The 19,057-nt window shown below is 36.2% G+C and overlaps 3 protein-coding genes across 7 annotated transcripts; 1 reads left to right on the plus strand and 2 right to left on the minus strand.

The window, feature by feature from the left end:
* The first annotated feature begins 93 nt into the window (after positions 1 to 93).
* On the plus strand, positions 94 to 14,628 carry LOC113492901. Of its 4 annotated transcripts, none has more exons than XM_026870621.1 (18): positions 94 to 298; positions 2,084 to 2,316; positions 2,796 to 3,122; positions 3,401 to 3,539; positions 4,456 to 4,730; positions 8,653 to 8,793; positions 8,982 to 9,208; positions 9,404 to 10,000; positions 10,262 to 10,356; positions 10,440 to 10,746; positions 10,903 to 11,014; positions 11,094 to 11,921; positions 12,078 to 12,229; positions 12,457 to 12,668; positions 12,902 to 13,096; positions 13,342 to 13,472; positions 13,773 to 13,922; positions 14,207 to 14,628. In XM_026870621.1, exons 2-18 carry the CDS (start codon positions 2,085 to 2,087, stop codon positions 14,332 to 14,334), a joined length of 4,248 nt encoding a protein of 1,415 aa, XP_026726422.1. In that variant the 5' UTR covers positions 94 to 298; position 2,084; the 3' UTR covers positions 14,335 to 14,628. The 4 variants fall into 4 exon arrangements, with proteins under 4 accessions (XP_026726422.1, XP_026726421.1, XP_026726423.1 ...); XM_026870620.1 differs by having other exon boundaries at positions 95 to 298; positions 8,392 to 8,793; XM_026870622.1 differs by lacking the exon at positions 2,084 to 2,316 and having other exon boundaries at positions 95 to 298; positions 8,392 to 8,793.
* LOC113492904 (zinc finger BED domain-containing protein 4-like) lies at positions 4,926 to 8,371 on the minus strand. The gene is made up of 3 exons (XM_026870627.1): positions 7,672 to 8,371; positions 7,325 to 7,588; positions 4,926 to 6,732 (listed from the first exon to the last, which is right to left on the minus strand). Exons 2-3 carry the CDS (start codon positions 7,542 to 7,544, stop codon positions 5,033 to 5,035), a joined length of 1,920 nt encoding a protein of 639 aa, XP_026726428.1. The 5' UTR covers positions 7,545 to 7,588; positions 7,672 to 8,371; the 3' UTR covers positions 4,926 to 5,032.
* A 191-nt stretch (positions 14,629 to 14,819) lies between the features above and the next one.
* On the minus strand, positions 14,820 to 16,414 carry LOC113492907 (proteasome subunit beta type-6). 2 transcript variants are annotated; one of them, XM_026870631.1, is made up of 4 exons: positions 16,304 to 16,414; positions 15,797 to 16,065; positions 15,467 to 15,601; positions 14,820 to 15,145 (listed from the first exon to the last, which is right to left on the minus strand). In XM_026870631.1, the coding sequence occupies exons 2-4, from the start codon at positions 16,059 to 16,061 to the stop codon at positions 14,868 to 14,870; spliced, it is 678 nt and encodes a 225-aa protein (XP_026726432.1). In that variant the 5' UTR covers positions 16,062 to 16,065; positions 16,304 to 16,414; the 3' UTR covers positions 14,820 to 14,867. The 2 variants fall into 2 exon arrangements, with proteins under 2 accessions (XP_026726432.1, XP_026726433.1); XM_026870632.1 differs by having other exon boundaries at positions 15,797 to 16,062; positions 16,304 to 16,407.
* Between the last annotated feature and the right edge of the window lie 2,643 nt (positions 16,415 to 19,057).

The raw sequence follows: 19,057 nt of genomic DNA on the forward strand, positions 1-19,057 counted from the left end.
TTACCTTAACATTCTTGACCTAAATAAATGTTCTAATATAATATTTTATTGGTCTCGGATTGGTATTGATCCTCCAGACCCTCCCTTAGCTCTTCTATGTTGTGTTGTCTATGCCCGAGTCTTGACAAGAGTTTCTTGTGTTTTGATTTTTATGAGAAGCTCAGAAATGATTTTTTAATCTTATTTGCTCTTTACAGCCTGGAATTGATAAACTGTGTATATTTTATCAGATCCATGAATGATTACTTTCTATTTATTATCAATAGTTTGGCCTGAATCGAAACGCAGTCCGCAGCAGGTTGGTAGTTTGGTACTTTTACATATTAGTCACAATATAAATACTTTAGCCTAGAAATAACATTTGAACTAAAACCCGCTAACATTAATATTAAATTATATCCCTAATTAAATCGCTAATCATCTATGGTTTCATACATTGTATGGCGTTCTTTTGCATACCATTTTATCAACAACGTAATCTTCTAAATAGATGATGTTAATGTAATTGTTTCTACTTTGTTATAATACACTAGCTGTTGCCCGCGACTTCGTCCCCGTGGGTAGAAGATATGCCCTGTTTTTTTCACATTTTCCATTGTATCTTCGCTCTTATTAGTCGCAGCGTGATGGTTTATAGCCTAAAGCCTTCCTCGATGAATGGTCTATTCAACACAAAAAGATTTTTTCAATTTGGACCAGTAGTTCCTGAGATTAGCGCGTTCAAACAAACAAACAAACAAACAAACAAACTCTTCAACTTTATATATTAGTATAGATTTTAAAGCATTCTAGTGTTGGAGTTCTATACTAATGGAAGCATATCAGCAATCATAGCATTGTTTATGTCTATACATATCATATACTTATTACTTTGAAGGTTTTAGTTGTGTTGTTCTATTGTATGGTTGTAGAACCTGGTGTCTGAGTTTAAACAACCTGTAGGCCTCTTGAAGTGGTGATACTCACCCATGATATTTTCTCAGGTGTGTGGTTTCTTCACAATGTCTCCTTTCACCATTTTTATAGCATAATGATACATCCAGCTTCAGTTTCTCTAGGGTTCAGTATTATTGTATCTTAAAAATGATGGGTGTCATTATTTGGATATTATCATAAGAAACTTGAAACCCAATTCACACTATAGTGCTTCTGTTACTTAGCTATTAAAATTTTCTCATTGCTCTACTCACAAGACTTAAAGGTATACAAAAATTCACACAAAAATTTATATCCATAAGATTTTACACAATTGGTATAATAAAGTATAGATTGAGTCTGTTGTATAAGTAGCACAATAGTATGAAATGACACCTGAAGATCTACCACCACTTCTTTAAGCAATATTTTTATGGATATGGAAGTATGACAGCCCTATACACAGCTTAGAGAAGCATCTTTCTTCCACACCAAAAATATTATTTTAAGATGTGGCGGTCGGCCCCCTGTACTACAGTTTTAGGCAAAACTGACTGTTATATAGTATCAATTTAATTCAAATTCATTAATTTAAAGTCTTATAATCTGGCCCCTCTGAAGTTAGCACAATCATTAATTAAATACTTATCTTTTGAAATATGAGCACAATAGTATAATCAATACATAATCTTAAGGTTTACCATCATCTTTTACAAGTATAAAATTATTTTAAAAGTCTTTTTCACTTTGCATTAGTGACTAAAAAACAATAGACATTGTGACACCTGGCTTGGCTTTGAACATATCCTTAAGTGTGGGTCTTTGTCATAACTATAACTAACCTGAAAGGTATATAACACAGAACTGCAGTAAATTGTTTAAACTTCCTGTTTTATAACAATTTGTTTTCATTGCTTGTACCCTAAACAAATATTGAGAAATCATAGTATAAACTCACAAAACACTTGTTTGAAATTGTAATTTAGTACTAGCATGTCATCATATCACCCATGTAAGTGAATGATTGAATTAACTCAAGTATCAATCACATACATCCGTTGGCCCTGGTCCCGCTCCATTATCCCCCATCAACTAGTTGTGTGCGAACTTCAGAGGAGCAGTGTTCAGCTGTTTGTGCATTGTTAACACATTCAAATATTAACATTAGGATGGCCGTAAAAAAATGTTGTATACACAACTGTAAGTCACGTTCCACAAGAAAGGAGGACAGGGGTGTCACGTACCACAAGTTCCCAAAAAACATTTCGTTATGTGGTACATGGATTAAAGTAACACATACCAATCACACAGACACAGCGGAGACAAAGTTTGTCTGCTCCCGACATTTCTTAAAAAATGATTTTCGAATTTACAAGGATACTAAGTACATGTTGAAAACAGGTATTCGTTAGGTCATAATCCTTTGCTTCGTGTATTATTTGTTTTATCAGTTTATGGTTTAAGTGTATTATGATTTGTATACTTTTTTATGTAGACATTTTAGATATAATTTATTTATGTTGTTTGTATTATACTTACTGTTCATACTGAATGTTTTGTAGATTTAGTTGCTAATTTAAGAGCACTCTAGGAGCTATTACTTGTACTCTATTTGAATTTGCAAAAAATTGTGGACTTAAATGTGTATTCAAATTATTTTATTTTTGTAACCAGATTGAATCTTTTTGTTATTCTGTCATACTATGTCATTGCTGTCAATATTTTAAAAAAGATTTTGTGTGTTGTGATAAATGTAATTAATTAGTCGAAAATTCATTTGATATTCTTCTAGGGTGCACTCGTAGAAAACACTGCATTTCACTGCATGATCTACAAAATGAGTGATAAATGATAGTTGCTGACACAACAGTTACTTTCAGATGCGGTACCTTCCATATTTCCGTGGAGCCTTGACTCATCAGACGACGAGATGGATTCAATAACATCGGAAGAAGGGGGTGAAATTGAAAATGTGGATGCTATTAAGAAATTTATTGAGGCACAAGAAAAAGAGATCCAAGTTCAGAAATTGGTTGATTTAAAGTCTAATAAGGACAGGGATGTCACTGTCAGTAATAGGCCAAGCCAGGAAGAAACTGCTTCTGTGTGTAGTAGTGTCATTGACATGGTAATAAACGAGTCGGAATTGGAAATTGCAAGGAAAAGCGATGACAAAAGCAAAGATAGTTTCAGTCCTTCAGAAAAAGGTAAGGAAAATACTTTTTACTCAATAATTAGATGATTCAACAGTTTAATCACGCGTATTTATCGGGATTGCCCGATTAGTTCCGGACCCAACCGGAGTCCTTAATCTTGAGCTGATGCGGCGGGGTGTCTGTATCATCCTCACAAAAGTTACTATAAAAACTTTGCTCAATGGTTTGTTCTGATTTGAATGGCTATGAAAGAAGGACACGATCACACGATTGACGATAGCTTGTGTATTCAATTCCTTATTTTAATAAACCAATAATATTTTTTGTAGGATGCGGCAGTATGTCGCTGTCCGTCGGTTCTAAAGTTGAAGCCAAGGACTTTAGCGAAGACTGGCATCCTGCCGAGATTATCGAGGTAGACTATGATGACATGGAGGTGCTCGTACATTATGAACATGATAAAAAGAGGTATGTATTAAAACAATCATTAGCACAATTCATGATAATTTTAATAATTAAAATAAAGTTCAAACATACATGAAAATATCTCGTTATATGACGCGTTTTTTTTAATAAATCCTTTTTTAAATCAAAATTAATGCTGGCTAGCAAAAAAAAAAAATGTGTGTCGAAAAAAAAAAGTTAAGTAATTACTACGTAATTTGAAAATGTTCCATTCTGCTTCGCTGTATTTATAACCTAAACAATTAATTCAAAAGTTTTATTTTAATGTCTTATTCATATAATACGCGTAATAAATTGTTACGTAGTGCGAAAAGGTACAGGTGATATATTTTTATTTTTAATCTTAGTGATTTAAATAGTCCGCGTTAGTGTTTAAATTACTTATTTACTAATTTTGATATAGTACCCAATATTACGAGTCCCAGTTGATTTTAGTTAGAGCACACTATTATTTTGATTCTTAATGTTTGTACATAAAAAAAGTTCGTCAATTCGATCAAAAGAAAGTCGCTCATTGTATATAAAAAAGAGGATTATGTGTACCGTTCAAAAAAATATTTTAAGGTATAAGTAGGTAATTCATGATCATGTAAATAATTGGTACATACTATTCGGTACTCAATATTTCAACAGACTAACCATTTCATTTACCTTAATTTAAAATCAGTATCAATAAGTCATTTGACATAAAACCTACTAGATTCATTGAATAAAGACTGAATACACTTTTTACAGCAACAAAGTGGTCCTGTTTTTTTTAAAGAAATGTAGTTTTCGATTAATTTTAAACTTTGAATTGTACGTAGGTATATCGTCATGAAAAACACAGCTAAAAATTATACTTGCTCAACCTAGTCAGTTGTTTCTTGTCTTGAAGTTGCACTACTATCTAATAGTAATAAACAATTTTTAATTTTAGACCCGACGAATGGATAAGCGTTAGCAGTCCGCGTCTGCGACCACTCAGCTACTCCTCGACAGCTAGTAGCAGCACGACAACTGTCCTGCCCGGTCCTAGCTCCGAAGACAGTCTGACAGACTCTATACCTATCGCCAACCTGAAGGAAGACGCCAAGGAGCTGAAGTTGTTGAACGATAAAGAGAAGTTGAACTTCCTAGTTGGTGAGAGATGCCTCGCTAGGTGGCGCGATAATAGGCGGTTTGTAGCGACTGTGCTAAAGGATTTGGGTGACGGTGAGTTTTGATTATTTATTGTCTTGTAGCGTTTGTTTGTACCAGGGATGTTGCAGATGCCGATATTTTCACATCCGCGGATACGGATGCGGATGCGGAGTTTAGCAGGCTCACATCCGCGGATGCAGATGCGGATGCGGATGTATAAGATATTATGTAAATTAAGTCTATCCATGAAGAATTAAAACAATGACAACGTAATTATTAACATTTTTATTGTAATCAAACATAATTAAGTACTTATTTTTATGTTAAAAATATAAGTCATGTATAATGTAACTGAACACCTTCTGTTTTTTATATCAATAGTTGAATTTAAAAATAGGAGCATTATACTTGATGAAGAGTAGTATTGCCGCCTTTTCTGGTTCTAGTCTGTTACGCAGAGGTTCGTAAATTAATCCCGCGCTACTAAACAGTTGTTCGCTAGGAACACTGCCCGGTGGAGCAGATAAAAATCTTCGTACTATCGGCGATAATACCTTGAATTCCCCTCGATGTACACTCCACCAGTTTAAAGGATTTTCACTCACATTTATTCTTTTTTTAGTACGGTAAGCAAGTAACTCTTTTTTTAATACAGCTTCAACGCTACTATTTTCTGGCTCATCTTGACTTTCGTCTTCACTCGACGAATCTAACATCATAGCCAGGTCGTTTTTTAAGCATGGCTTTTTGTTGAAACCTGAAGTCCCTGGTCCTAGTTGTTCTGTTTCATTTTCCATGCAATCAGTTATTTTAGCCCTTTTGGCATTGGTATTAACTGATTCAAAATTGTCATTCTCAATATTTATCATTTTTATAATGTCATCTTTAATCTTTTCTTCAGTCACCGGTGTGAAAAATTTGTGCTTATAGCGAGGATCTAAGTAGGTAGCGATGGTATATAAATTGTTTTCTCCCAAGCTAGAAAACTTTGTAGAAAGTTCGTTTTTCAAAGTCGTTACAGCCTGACGAATCGGATCAAACTCTTGCGATCTTGTTAAATAGTCATCAACTTTTTTTTCAAGCATTTGTATTATCGGTATCACAGATGAAATAAGAGCAGAAGAGCTGCTCAGTTCCCGTGTTGCTTCCTCAAAAGGTCCCAGTAATTGAATGAAACTTTCAATCATTTTCCATTCTTCTGGTAGAACAGGGTCAATTTCATTATCATTCATGTAAAGGCTCAGAGCATCCTTTATCTTTGAAAAACGCTCGAACATGTAGAATGTACTGTTCCATCGTGTTACACAATCTTGAAACACTTTCAGGTGCGGTTGATTCAGTCTGTCCTGAATTGATTGCAGTTGTTTCTGGGCAATGGTAGAGTGATTGAAATGGGTCGAAATTCTCTTACACTTTTGTTTTAGTATTTTTATGTTTTCTTGAGAACCTAAACAACTACGGATAGCCAGTTGTATCTTGTGAACAGTACAGTCTATATCATTTAATGCTGCTAATCGCGCGGCTCGTTTCATATTAGACCCTTCATCTCTGATTAGGCAATGCAGTTGTTGTTTTTTAATGTTCCATTCAGAAAGCATGTTACTGAATTTTTCAGCAACTAAGTCACCAGTGTGACGGCCGTCAAATGTCTCACATTTCAATATTATCGATGATCTATCAAAGTTTTCTGCAATTCCATGGCAAGTCAGGCTAAGCAAAGAAGCGTTTGAGCTAGGATCCGACCAAATGTCAGACGTAAACGACATGTTATCAAAATTTTCGATTAATCCTTTAACTTTTTGAGCCACTTTGCTATATAATTCCTTGCATACAAAATCTGTAAAAAAATTGCGTCCCCTAAAGTTATATCTTGGTGCTAATTCTTGCATCAGTCTACGAAAACCTAGCCCTTCAACAAAATTAAACGGTAAATTTTGAAGTGCAATCATTTCTCCAATGAGTTTATCAATTTTTTTAGAATTCAAGTTATTGACGTCCCACTTCTTTTCTTTTAGAACCACTTCCTCTAATGAAAGTTGTTTCTTTGATTCTTGCAGAGGAGTGGTAACTTTATCTGAAAAATACACAAATAAATAAAAATTTTCGTTGTAAAAAACTATTTACTTAAAAGTAATTAAAAAGTGAGGACATTTTAAAACACCAGAAAACCTTTCTATATATTTTTGTAAATAACTTTCAAAATCAAATGTCCAACTTATATTGCAAAAAATAAAAATAAAAGGAGTTTATTCCTTATAAATATTTATAAGAAGGAAGGATCCCTAATGTTTTCTGGCATTAACATTAAATATAGCGTGAAGCTAAACTACACTAAAAAGAAAAGGTACACTTTTTGATAGTGATAAAATTTTTGCAATCAGCCGAATAGTTTTTGAGTTAAGTAATTCACTATTCATATTTTAATATCATATTAAAAATATACATTTATGTACAGGTTGTTTTATTTTGAAACAATAAAGAAGTAGATAAATGAATTACATATATTAGTCTTTTTACAACTGACGTTTTATATGACAGCAAATAACTATAATATTGAGTGGAAACTTAGCCAATAAACCACAACTAAAACTATTCTTTTATTAAACTAACCAAACAATGCCTCAAGTAAATATTAATTAATTAAAACTATTAATTATGAAACTTACTTGCGTCAGATTTCATCTGTTGTAATTTTTTTTCTTTACTAATGTTCTCAAATGTAGAAAATTCTTCTGAGTGCATCGACTTAAGATGGTTTTTTAAAGACGACGTGGTGCGGCCCTTGCGAGAGTAGCTTTTTTTGCATATTTTACAATTAGCTTTATCCTGGTCTTCTTTATTTGGTTCAAAATAATCCCATACATTACTTTTGATCGGTGGTGACATTGTTGACTAAATAGTTAGATAAACTATCAATAACGGGAATCACACTGGAAAAATAACGAATTTCGTCATAAAACGATATTTTTTCCTACAATAAAACGTATTACCGGCGTAATATAATAGAAGTTACCCTGTGATCTTATGAATATTAGTCTTAAATAATATAAAGTTTTCTTGTAAACTCTTCTTATTTACACACTGTATCACAATAACATTAAAAATACCTATTTATCTTTATGATACGATAAGTAGTTCACTTTCACTTCACAACGCAAACAAACACGTATTTATTCACTTGCACTTGCAAGGAACAAACAAATGATGCACTAGCGAAAACATACAAACGTGTCGAATCTTGTCACTAATTTCTTCGCTCCCATTGGTTATTGTCACGTGCGACCGGCACGCGTCAATCACCGGCCCCGCCCAGTTTCTTTCTTGTCGCTACTTGTATAATATTCGCATCCGCATGAACATTCGCATTGATTAATGCGGATGCGGAAGCAGATGCAGATGTCCAAAACAATGCGGATGTTCCGCATTTGCGGATGCAGATGCGAATGTTCGCAACATCCCTGGTTTGTACATAGTTTACGTATTTTTTTGTTTATTTTTGTATGTATGATGTTGTTGCCCAGTGTGTATTATTTACCCGCTGTGCAAGGTCTTGGCTAAGAAAATATAATTATGATTGCTTCTAGCTTTTTCTGTACAGCCCACAGAAAAACCTGAAAGCAATCATTCGAAGAAGCTAAATATGATAATCAATTTACTGAGGGAGACATTTTTTTTAATGAAATAAAAAAAATGTCCAAAAAGAAAATATATTTTTTTTTTTTTTTTTTGGCAGGTAAATACGAAATAATATTTGATGATGGGTGCCATTGGACGTGCAATACGTCTAGACTTTACAAACTGCGGTCGAAAAAAAGCATTGCTACTGCCGCTCTAGTGTCCCCAAGCCCATTCGCATCAGGGCCTAGTACTGCTAACCCACAGTACCCAGCTTTCCACACACACTTGTTCGACCCTACAAGGGACTACTTAGGCTCAAAAAGCGAACGCCGCGAAATGAAACGTAAGCTTAACATAAAAGAAATATTTAATATAGGACAGAAACGTTCAAGGAAACAGAAAACTCCAAATGAAAGTACCCAAAAAAGTGTGGAAAGGAAACCTAGGACTATCAAGAAGAGAATTAAGTTGAAACTTAAGAGTGAATCTAAATTGGAGGCTAAGACTGATCTGCCTGGTAAGTGAAATTTTAATGCTATTACTGTTGGTCCTTACTATAATTTTAGGAACTTATGCTTTAGGAACACAAGGCTTTTCTATAGCTGCCCGAAATTAGGTTTTGGTCAGTTATTTTCTAACCCTCATAAATTTTGACACTAAAACATGTTGTAACACACTAAATCTTCGTTTTACAACTACATTTAGCCATAGATGCGGTGGCGTCTATCATTGGTACTCTTCACCAAGAAGAACCGGAGAAGATTGAACCAATAGTTGTCGATGAGGTGAAGCCTGAAATAACCGAAGAAAATAAGAAAGAACACGAAGTTAAAGACACTGCTGTCGTCGTTAAAGAAGATCCAATCTCTGAACCTGACAAAAATGAAGATCTTATTGAACTGGAGGACCTCAAAGTTGACTGGAAGGATCCGGTAAGTTATTTGACAATTTGTATCTGTATCATAGTCATTCTAAAGTTTTTGAGTGCTAATATTATTCTTGACGTTTTCTTTAAAAGCCAACCACTGAAGGAAAGAAAGTGAGTGACGATTCTGAATATTTATTTATAGACTCCCCCATCTATCCTTCTGTATTATTGATTTTATCGCTAATATTTTTGATCGTAGGTTTTAGAAGAAGAGGTCGTGCTTGAACAATTCGAAATACCAGACGACAATAAGCACGAGGAAGTAATTGACAGAATCAAAGAAGTCATCAACAAACTAGAGGACGGCATCAACCAAGCCGAGAAGACCAGCTCACCTAAACCCGAACCAAAAGAAGAAGTTACAGCTCCACCGGCACCAGCAGAACAGGAACCCGAACCGGTCAAAACCGAAGTCAAAGAAGTTCAAACAAACACTGAGAACATAGAAAAACCAGAAAAGGACAAATCAAAGAAGCTGTCTAAAGTGAAAAAGGGTAAAAAGCTCAAACTACTTCGCGAGAAGAAAGTCAAAATACAGGTGGAGAAGGTACGAAACGAGTTGGAAATGATGAAGAAGCAGGTTAGCGAGATGCGCAAGCAGATGCTGACGAACCAGCGGAGATATAATAAGAGGGCGGTGGGGACCGAGTTGCCGGAGAGCTTCATGCTGCCCGGCGAGTGGTGCTGCCGCTGGGTGAACGGCCAGCCCGTGGGGACCGTCAGCGAGATCGAGTGCGAGGTCAAGCCGCCCAACGACGCTACTGGGAAACCGCCGCTACCTAGGAGGAGTGTGCAGGTACATACATTTTTACGTAATTTGTAATGTACACGATCCTGTGTAAAGAATATCCAGAAATGTTGAAAAGTTGGTCCACTTTTTATTTCACGTACTCCAAGTTTTAACTAAGTTTAGTGCGCATAAACTTGGTTGTTTGTCCATTCTTAAATTAGCCAATTATTAGCCAGGGTACTTGAATGTAACTAATGTAAACTACATGTAGACTTTTAAATATAATAGCTTATATTTAATGGTATATAACATGGTTGTTATTAAAAGGTGGAAGACAAAAGACTACCCGAGGGTTGGACCAAACACATGGTGCGTAGAAGTTTTGGACATTCCGCGGGCAAGTGGGATGTGGTGCTGATCAGGTGACAATAAAACTACATAAAATCTATTACCATAGGACCTTATTTACTTTACCCCTTTTAATTATTCTCGCCTTTTCTAATAGCCCTGACAACCGACGGTTCCACACTAAGAACGAAGTGCGAACATACTTAGACAACAACCCTGGTTTGAACCTTGAAGAGTACAGCTACGCGTTAACTGACTTTGGAGTCCACTTGAAGTTGTCCAGGCGTATGGGCTGGATATCATACACGCCGGATGGGACGGCTGAAGGGCCGGCGTCGCCGCTACCGGCTGGTACATTAAGCAGTACCTCCCCGCTGGTGAAACGCAAGAAACTCAGCCTTAGGAAGGAAGCTAAGTCCAAGAAGAAACCGAAACAAGAGAAGATTAATCTACCACGTACGGATGTAAGTGTCTGCTACTAAACTAACAATACCTCATATAAGACCTAAAAATGTTTTGGCTAAATATTGACAGACTAGAAATATTTTTTAACACACATATTTATAAACATTAGTATCGGGTTAATAAAGCAATTATAGTCAAAATTTGCTTACCCGTAGGTCCTGCAAATGGAAAACGTTGTGCCTTCGCCAGTCGCCGCTAGTAGTGTTGATGACAGCAGTACCTCTGTTGACACTACCGTCGATGTTCCACCTTTGGAAGACGGATATGGTATGTTAAAACGTAAAATAGTGAAACTATTTATTTTATTGCCATTATACTTACTGTTAATAATTCATGCTGATTTCAGTATTTGTGGGGTCACTAAAAGTACAAATAATCGATAACTTACTTCGATGTCCCGCTGAGAACTGCTTTAAGAATTTCCGAAACAACACCCTTTTACAAATGCATATCAAGCACTACCATCGTGAACTGAAAAAGATGATGGGAGCTACTCCCAAAGTGTTGGACCTCGCATACGCTAGGACCATGCCGGTCACAGTTGAAACACCGACCCGTGCCAGGGACGATAAGATTATCAGAGTCAAGATACCAAGACCACCGAAACGAGAGGAACCCAAACCTGAAGTTAAAGAAATCGTTCACGAACTTAAAGTTGACACTACAGTACATTCCCCTGTTAGAGAACCTGAAAACATTCCCCCCATCCCAAAGAGCCAGGACTCGCCTAAGCTGCGCCAGGCCTTGATCAACAAACCTGTGAAGAGACCCAAAGTTCTGCTGCCAGTGCGACGCCCCGACCCTGATCCGATTATACCTGACTCCATAATCGAAGAAATGGCCTTTGAGGACAAGATGTCGATGGAGTCTCCATCAGGTTTCGCCTCTTTACAAGGTACATTGGACTTCGAAAGTGCGATATCTACGCACACTGTGACCAAGCCTGTATTGGACAAAAAGCGCAAGGGTGAAAAGAAGAAGAAGACATTTGCGTTTGCACCTAAGTTGCCTGTGAGTGAAGAGGACGAGTGGAGCGGTATCAATTCTGATCTGGAAACGAGGTCCAGCTTCCCGCGGTCTGAGACCCCGGACAAGTTTGACACAAAGCCTTTGACTCTACAAGACACTGTGGAAGAGCCAAAGCCGCCGACTAACCAGTACATGTATAATGAAAGTAAGTGTCTTGATTTTGAGTATTTTTCAGTTAAATTTACCAGAATGTAACTTTCCAAATCTCCCCTTTGTCAGCTAAACCAGTCTAGAGCAGATTAAAATAAGCTTACGTCAACTTCTGTAAATATTTGTAATGTATATGATTTGTTTCGTGCAGACGGCGAGCGTATCAAGCTGGTGCGCATGAAACGCGAGGAGATCATCAACTGTCACTGCGGCTTCCGCGAGGAGGACGGACTCATGGTGCAGTGCGAGCTGTGTCTGTGCTGGCAACACGCGCTCTGCCACAACATACAGCGCGAGAGCGAGGTAAGCTAAAAGCTATAAGATTAAAAAAAATACTTGTGAGTGTTCTCATGTGACATTTAGTTAATTATGAAAAGGTAATAAAATGTTGTCACAATATGTTTAATGAATTATGCTCTTGCCATATTTTTTTCATTCGCTTCACACTCACTTTATTTCCTTCATTCTCTTCCCAAATCTTTACGATTCCAGTTTTCATATTATGATATCTAGTCTAATTTGTGTCCAAGGTGCCAGAGAAGTACACGTGCAGCATCTGCCTGAACCCCCGGCGCGGGCGTCGCTCGCTGCGCTTCGTGCACTCGCAGGAGCGCATGTTCGAGGGCTCGCTGGCGGGCGCGCGGCCCTGCGAGACGCTGCGCCGCTCGCACGAGCTGGCCGGCAACCTGCTGCGCCTGCAGGACGCCTTGCATGCGCTCCGGGTCAAGTACTACGTCGCCACGTGAGTCTCAACTATGGTTCTAAGTGTCAACAAACTTTCTATAAATGGATAATTAATTTAAATCATTGTTACAATGAAATAAACAAGATTACCATTATTAGACCATTTTTACTTGAATTCCTTCAAGGTAATCGGGAAAACAATTGCTTGTTGATTTTAAGGTCTAGGCTATATTTTTTTTCTTTAACACTAAAAATATATTCAATATTTTCTTATAACTATTTTTTCAACAGCAAAAAAGATCATCCAAAACTGTACCTGTGGGCTGAAGACTGGGAGAAAGCTGAGATTCAATACACTCAGGAGAAGTTAAACTCAGACTACTCTGATCTGAACATTGTGATCAACAGTGTGGATAAAGAGAACCTGCCCGTCAAACAGGCTGATGTTAAGGACACATTGCAGTCGGAAGATCACGACCAAGACAGGTGCGTTGTATTTCGGAAATCATATTTTATGTGGCCCAGCTTTGTAGCTAGAAAATTGTTATATAAAGATAATATTATGTCGTGACCAGTGCTCTAGTCTCTACACAGGAGGGGCTTTCAGATATGTCGCATTTTTAATATATAATTATATGTAACTCTTACTTAAAAACTAATGATTTCACGATCGACAGATATGTATGCTTTATTAGTTTAATATGTCTTATACGTTATAACTATATCTCTAGGTACATGCAAAGGGATAGTGCAATGGGCTCTCAGGCATTGCTGAGCAGCCTCATGTCAAGCCCAGGTGCAGAATCCTTGGATCTTCCTATAAGCACTTCGGAGTTGGAGAGGCTCGCCAAATCTGTACAAGGTTGGTTAACTTACTGTTGGACATATATATTTACTCTACATAAAAAAACACCTTGCTTAACATGGAGGGACAGCTTTAGTGGGTTATATTGCCCATTGTTACATTAAGGGCCTGTTTCACCTCCGCCTCATAAGTTCTATTTAAATTACTTGATAGAATTTTTTATACAAAGAATGTCAAACTTTTCAATTTATCTCCCAGATATGGGCTTATTAGTGATTGTACAACAGGCGCTTATAATTATAACAAAATCTTCCACTTACTCGACTATGCTTAAAATTATAACTTGACATTTTCTAGAGCAAGAAGTCCAGAGGGCGCCTATAACGGCCCCGGAACCCGAAGCAGCAATAGAGAACAGCGTGTGTCGAGAGCGGTTGCTGAAACACGTGCAGCGATGTCAAGCGCTCATTGATGCCAGGCTTGAGTCCATTGAGGCACAGGTCGCAGGTGTGTAACACATTCAATATATTGAACAAAGTCAATTTGTCATCTTTTGTGAAACTCACAAAAGCCTACAAAGCAGCCTATGTTTAAAATTGTGTCCGATGTTATTATGATGAATAACCTATATTGATGTAAAGTTACATTGAAATTCATTATGCAGTTTTTAGTGAAAGAGTAACAAACTTCCTATACTTGCAAAGTTTCGTGTTTATCATAATTAGCATAATTTCAGTCTCTTCCTTATTCAAAATCTCAGTTTATTGTTTAACATTTTTATATATTCACAGAACTAGAATCTCAAAGCCCATCTCTCGAGGATGACGAGACAGCAGAGTTCTTCCCGCGCACGAAACAGACCATACAGATGTTGATGCGAGATCTCGAGACCATGGAAGAACTCGGAGTTATTACTTAAACTTATAGGACACACCCTGTATGTAACATAAAACCATAGAAGCACTGAAGTTTTTGCCGTTGATGGCCGTGATTCAGTATTTTAAATGCAGTTACCCTATATGTATTTTAGGATGATATTGCACTGCAATTTTGCCTCACCTAACGTCATTAGCTTAGAATGATTGCCTAGTACCAGTTTTTGTAATTCTACCTGTGTATGTATAATGTTGTATATGATATGAGTTATATGTAGTAAGAACATGGAATATGATATGTAATATCGTAAATAATAAAATTAAGTACCAAAGTTAAATAGTATTTTGCTTAGTCCTTTATCTTGAAAATATAGTATATTCTTCGATACCAACTGACTTGCAAAACTCAAAAATCCTATATCAGTCATCATAATAATTATATTGGCTAAAAGCTGCTCATCATCAGTCCAAACACAATATTAAATCCAAAGAATATTGAAAGAATAAATAAGAAGTAATAAAATACAAATTAATATTTTCAGAGTTTATTTTACCTTAAAAAAATACGAATACAATATTAACCTTCATAGAATTTAGGCAACTGGTCTCCGAGGATCACAGAGCGTTCTACTCCCGCCTCTGTAATCACACCGAGCCTGACAACTCCACCAGATGATCCATCACGAAGCATAGCTAGCGTGAGGGTGTTGGTTACAAACTTGACGGCCTCCTCCTTGCTCATGTTGGGCTTGAAGTTAGCATCTACATAACCATATACATAAGTTGAACCAGATCCACCAATAGATACAGCTTGACGCTGGACCATACCTCCAATTGGAACTGAGTAGATTTGACCTGTAAAACAACAATATTTTTGGGTTACATAAATTACTCAATACAATGCTTTTCATGAAGCAAGCAGCAGAAAAGACCTTACAAATGTAGTAAGTATCAATAATAGACACTGCTGAGCATGGCAAACATCATTCTTCATAAAGAATAATTGTATCTCCATTATTAAGTATTAAATGTTCTACTACAAAAGTTAATAAAATCTATACACAAGAAAGACAATGAGCAATAGTAAAGTTGCATAGTTCAGTTAATATGATTCTGATATTCAGTTAATATCAGAATCAATTATTTCCATTACATACAAAACAGTAGCCATAATACCTCCACTCTTCTTATCCCAGCCAGCAACCAGAATACCAGCAACTAAAGAGTCACGGTAGTTGTAGCAGAGTTCACGGAAAATGGCTGATGCTGTCTGAACAAGGGGTTGTTCACCAAGCTCCATCTTGTGGAAGTCTGAAGAAAATGGTTGTAGAGCATTAGCAAACAAAATTATTTTCAAATATCAAAGTATACAAAATGCAAAGAAGTTGTAAAGAACCTCAACTTCATATTGTTTTAGGAAGCCCTTGCTTACTGACATCTAATAAGATATGCAAGATTTACGCCATTACAAACAACTTTTTGATCAAAATTACTTGTTCTACTTACTCAGATGGTAAGTAACAATATCAGCGATAGCTTGAGTATCGGCGGCCGAGCCAGATCTGCAGCAGTAAATGTGGTCAGTGATCCTGGTCAGCTTGTCCGTCACTCTGTTGGCGATGTACGCGCCGGTGGTGGTGCGGGAGTCGGCACCGATCACCACGCCACCGTTGAACTCGCAAGCCATGATAGAAGTACCAGTGCTGTGCGGCGCATTCATCCACTCCGGGATACAGGGGTCACTGTAAGCGTTTACTACTGATGCCGCCATTCTGCTGAAATTCATATGAGGACTGGATTTGAGATTCACGTATAAACAAAGAATATGAGAAAAATGTTAGAAATTTGTTAACGATCGAGCATTGAGCTTGAGTTTATTCGGTTAGTTTAGGACGTGATTTTTCATTGTTGTTTGCACCGCCATCTGCGACAGGTTATACTTGTAAAACATTATTATTAAAATAAGAAGACTGTAATTCAACAAAGATTAAAGTATTATATGAATTTACTTACATTATTTTGCGGTAAGAATCAAATTATTTAGCTAAAACAATTTTTGAAAGTCACGATTAACTGCGGCGAATTGTTGTCACTGTCAAAATTGGAATGTCATCGAAACTATCAACTCATCAAATTCGTTTTGTTAGACGCAGCCAACTTTAAAATTTTGAAAACAGATTTAGTCTAAGATAAATATTAACTATCTCTGCATGTAATTGTTTAAAATAAGATCTATTGAAGTACTATAAAGGTATAGATTGATAACTGCTGTGAAAATCGGGCAGACATTTTTATCTTATAATATTGTACGTAGATACGTAGAAAGGAATGCGGGACGCACGACGTTCCTTTCCACTCAGAATAATCAATTTTCTTATTGACTGAAAATATATTTGTATCTTTGAGTGCTATATGCTTTTAAATTAAATTAATTTCTATGTAATACTAAAAGGTAAAAAAATAACCAAAAATATTCATTTTTCATTGCCATTTTTTTACAATTATGAGGAACGGCGGTGAATGCAAAAGTAGTATATTAAATGATAAACCGATAATTAAAGATAGCTTAGTTAAAAAAATACCTATTTTTGGATAAAAGAGTGAAATAAAGGTTCATTAAGTATTCAATGACCGTCAACAAAGTTGCAAAAAACTTTATATTATCGCCATATTAATTTCTACATAAGCTTATACTTTCACAGAATGCATTAAAAATGCGGAGTAATGAAGACAAGACGTGGTGATGCGTAAGTGCCAAAAGATATGAATAAAAATGATAAGTTTATCTAACCGTTTTCAATCATAAAGGTCTGCAGTTCAATCAAATTATTAATTAAAAAAATATATATAAAAGAAAGGTATTGTAGGTACTACTACCTACCTAGTAAATATTCGAGCCCAAAATACACATAGGAAGAGCTGAATATTCGCAAACATTGTTCAAAACTTAAAAAGAAAATGCAAAGTCATCGTAGCGTGGGTGTCCTCCACTCATTAGCATCGCTTGTGCCGAAATAAAAAAAAGATTAAAAAAAAATCGCCATGGACCATTTTGTACGTCATCCCAAAAACGATGTTTATTTAAAAGTTATAAAAGAGTGTCTTCTATAGAATTCTAGCGACATTTATGATAAATCACCTTTTTATTCGACGTTTTGGTTCAAAAGAATAACGAATTTATTCATGAAGTTTTCGATTCGCCACCGTTGTTCACTTTGATAGCGCACGTCTTAAAGAAATCGTTAAAACTGATGCACAACTCATCTTGATACTTTTATGGCTGATACAAAATATGAATTTATTAAACTGAAGTGGGTAGTTGCTATTTTGACATTACCCTGTTACACCTCAAATAAAGTTTCTAGTGATATCAAAATTTTGAATACATTACATCACAATGTCATAGATTAATTAATCATATTATACATTACGACACTATTTTGGAATGCTGCACTTTAATAACAAACCACTTTGTCATTCCTAGAACCTTTCAGTCAAATTTCATTAATAATCCTTATTCAAGTATCAAGAACAGCTGAACAGTGTTCTTCAGATCGTCGTATTGCTCATCGGCAATAAGTAGGCGTATTATTGAGTCGCGGCGAGCAGGCGACCCGCGCTGCGCCCGCGCCGTGGAAGTGCCTGTCAATCGCTCCTGAATAATGACGCGTGCGGTGGCGACGTTTTGTTATTTATTTATTTATTTCACGGCGACTCCCCCGCGACAAGCACAATGGCCAGATGTTGATATTTTTTTCTACATTACAATGTATTTTAAGTTTCGATAGGCATTGTCGTATGATGCCTGTTTCCGTTAGACCCTCGGCCACACGTCAGCTGAATTGTCAGTCATTCTCTGTCATATTTCATTCGATTGGATACATAGTAGCTTATAATAATATCTATTTAAATGATGAGTGAGTATTAAAGTCCTCGTTGATGTCGGTTTTAATTTTATGACTTCAAAATACTAGTGGTTTCTTATGTTCACGCGAATGTTAGACATTAAAATGAAACTACTTTTACGGATTTTTTCGCGGTTTAATTTTAGATTTTGTTCCCGACGTTTCGAAACCTTTGCAGGTATCATGGTCAAGGACAGACTTTATTCCCGATACGTCGGGAAATAAAATCTAAAATTAAACCGCGAAAAAATCCGTAAAATTAGTTTCATTTCAATATTCAAAATACTACTTCACTGTATGCCCAAGTTTTAAATTGATAATACTATCTCACAAGGAAACTACTTATAAATTTTTATCCTAGGTACAAATAAACAATCTTTTATCCTTTCCTAATGTACCTACTTGTGTCGGTACAAGTCTAGCTTGCTATTAGGTACTATGTTCCCGAATAGAGGAAAGAACATAAAAATGTTAGTACCAAATACTAACTTCAGCACTAATTCTTATATTAAACTCTGTTTGTTCGTATGTCTGTGCTCGTTATAAAGTCAAGTTGGAAGTAAGATTCTGCGTAAGAGTATTTTTGACGGTCCATCTGCCATGTGTCGCTTACGCTTTTAAAAAAGCCATTTTTATAAAACATTGTAAATATTAAATATTAAAATCAGCATCTGTAAGCTTTCCTTCACAAGTGTCTTTCCGACTTTGTAGTTAAATTCTGACATGTACTCATCTAAAACACCTAGCCACCATTTAATAAACACTTATAATTGATATTAGGTACCACCTATCTAGCGATCAGTAAGGAGTCCATAGCATTACCGTAAAACTAAGAATTCAAAATACTTACAAATTACACCCT

This window comes from Trichoplusia ni, chromosome 4, assembly GCF_003590095.1.
Source record: "Trichoplusia ni isolate ovarian cell line Hi5 chromosome 4, tn1, whole genome shotgun sequence".
NCBI lineage: Eukaryota > Metazoa > Arthropoda > Insecta > Lepidoptera > Noctuidae > Trichoplusia > Trichoplusia ni.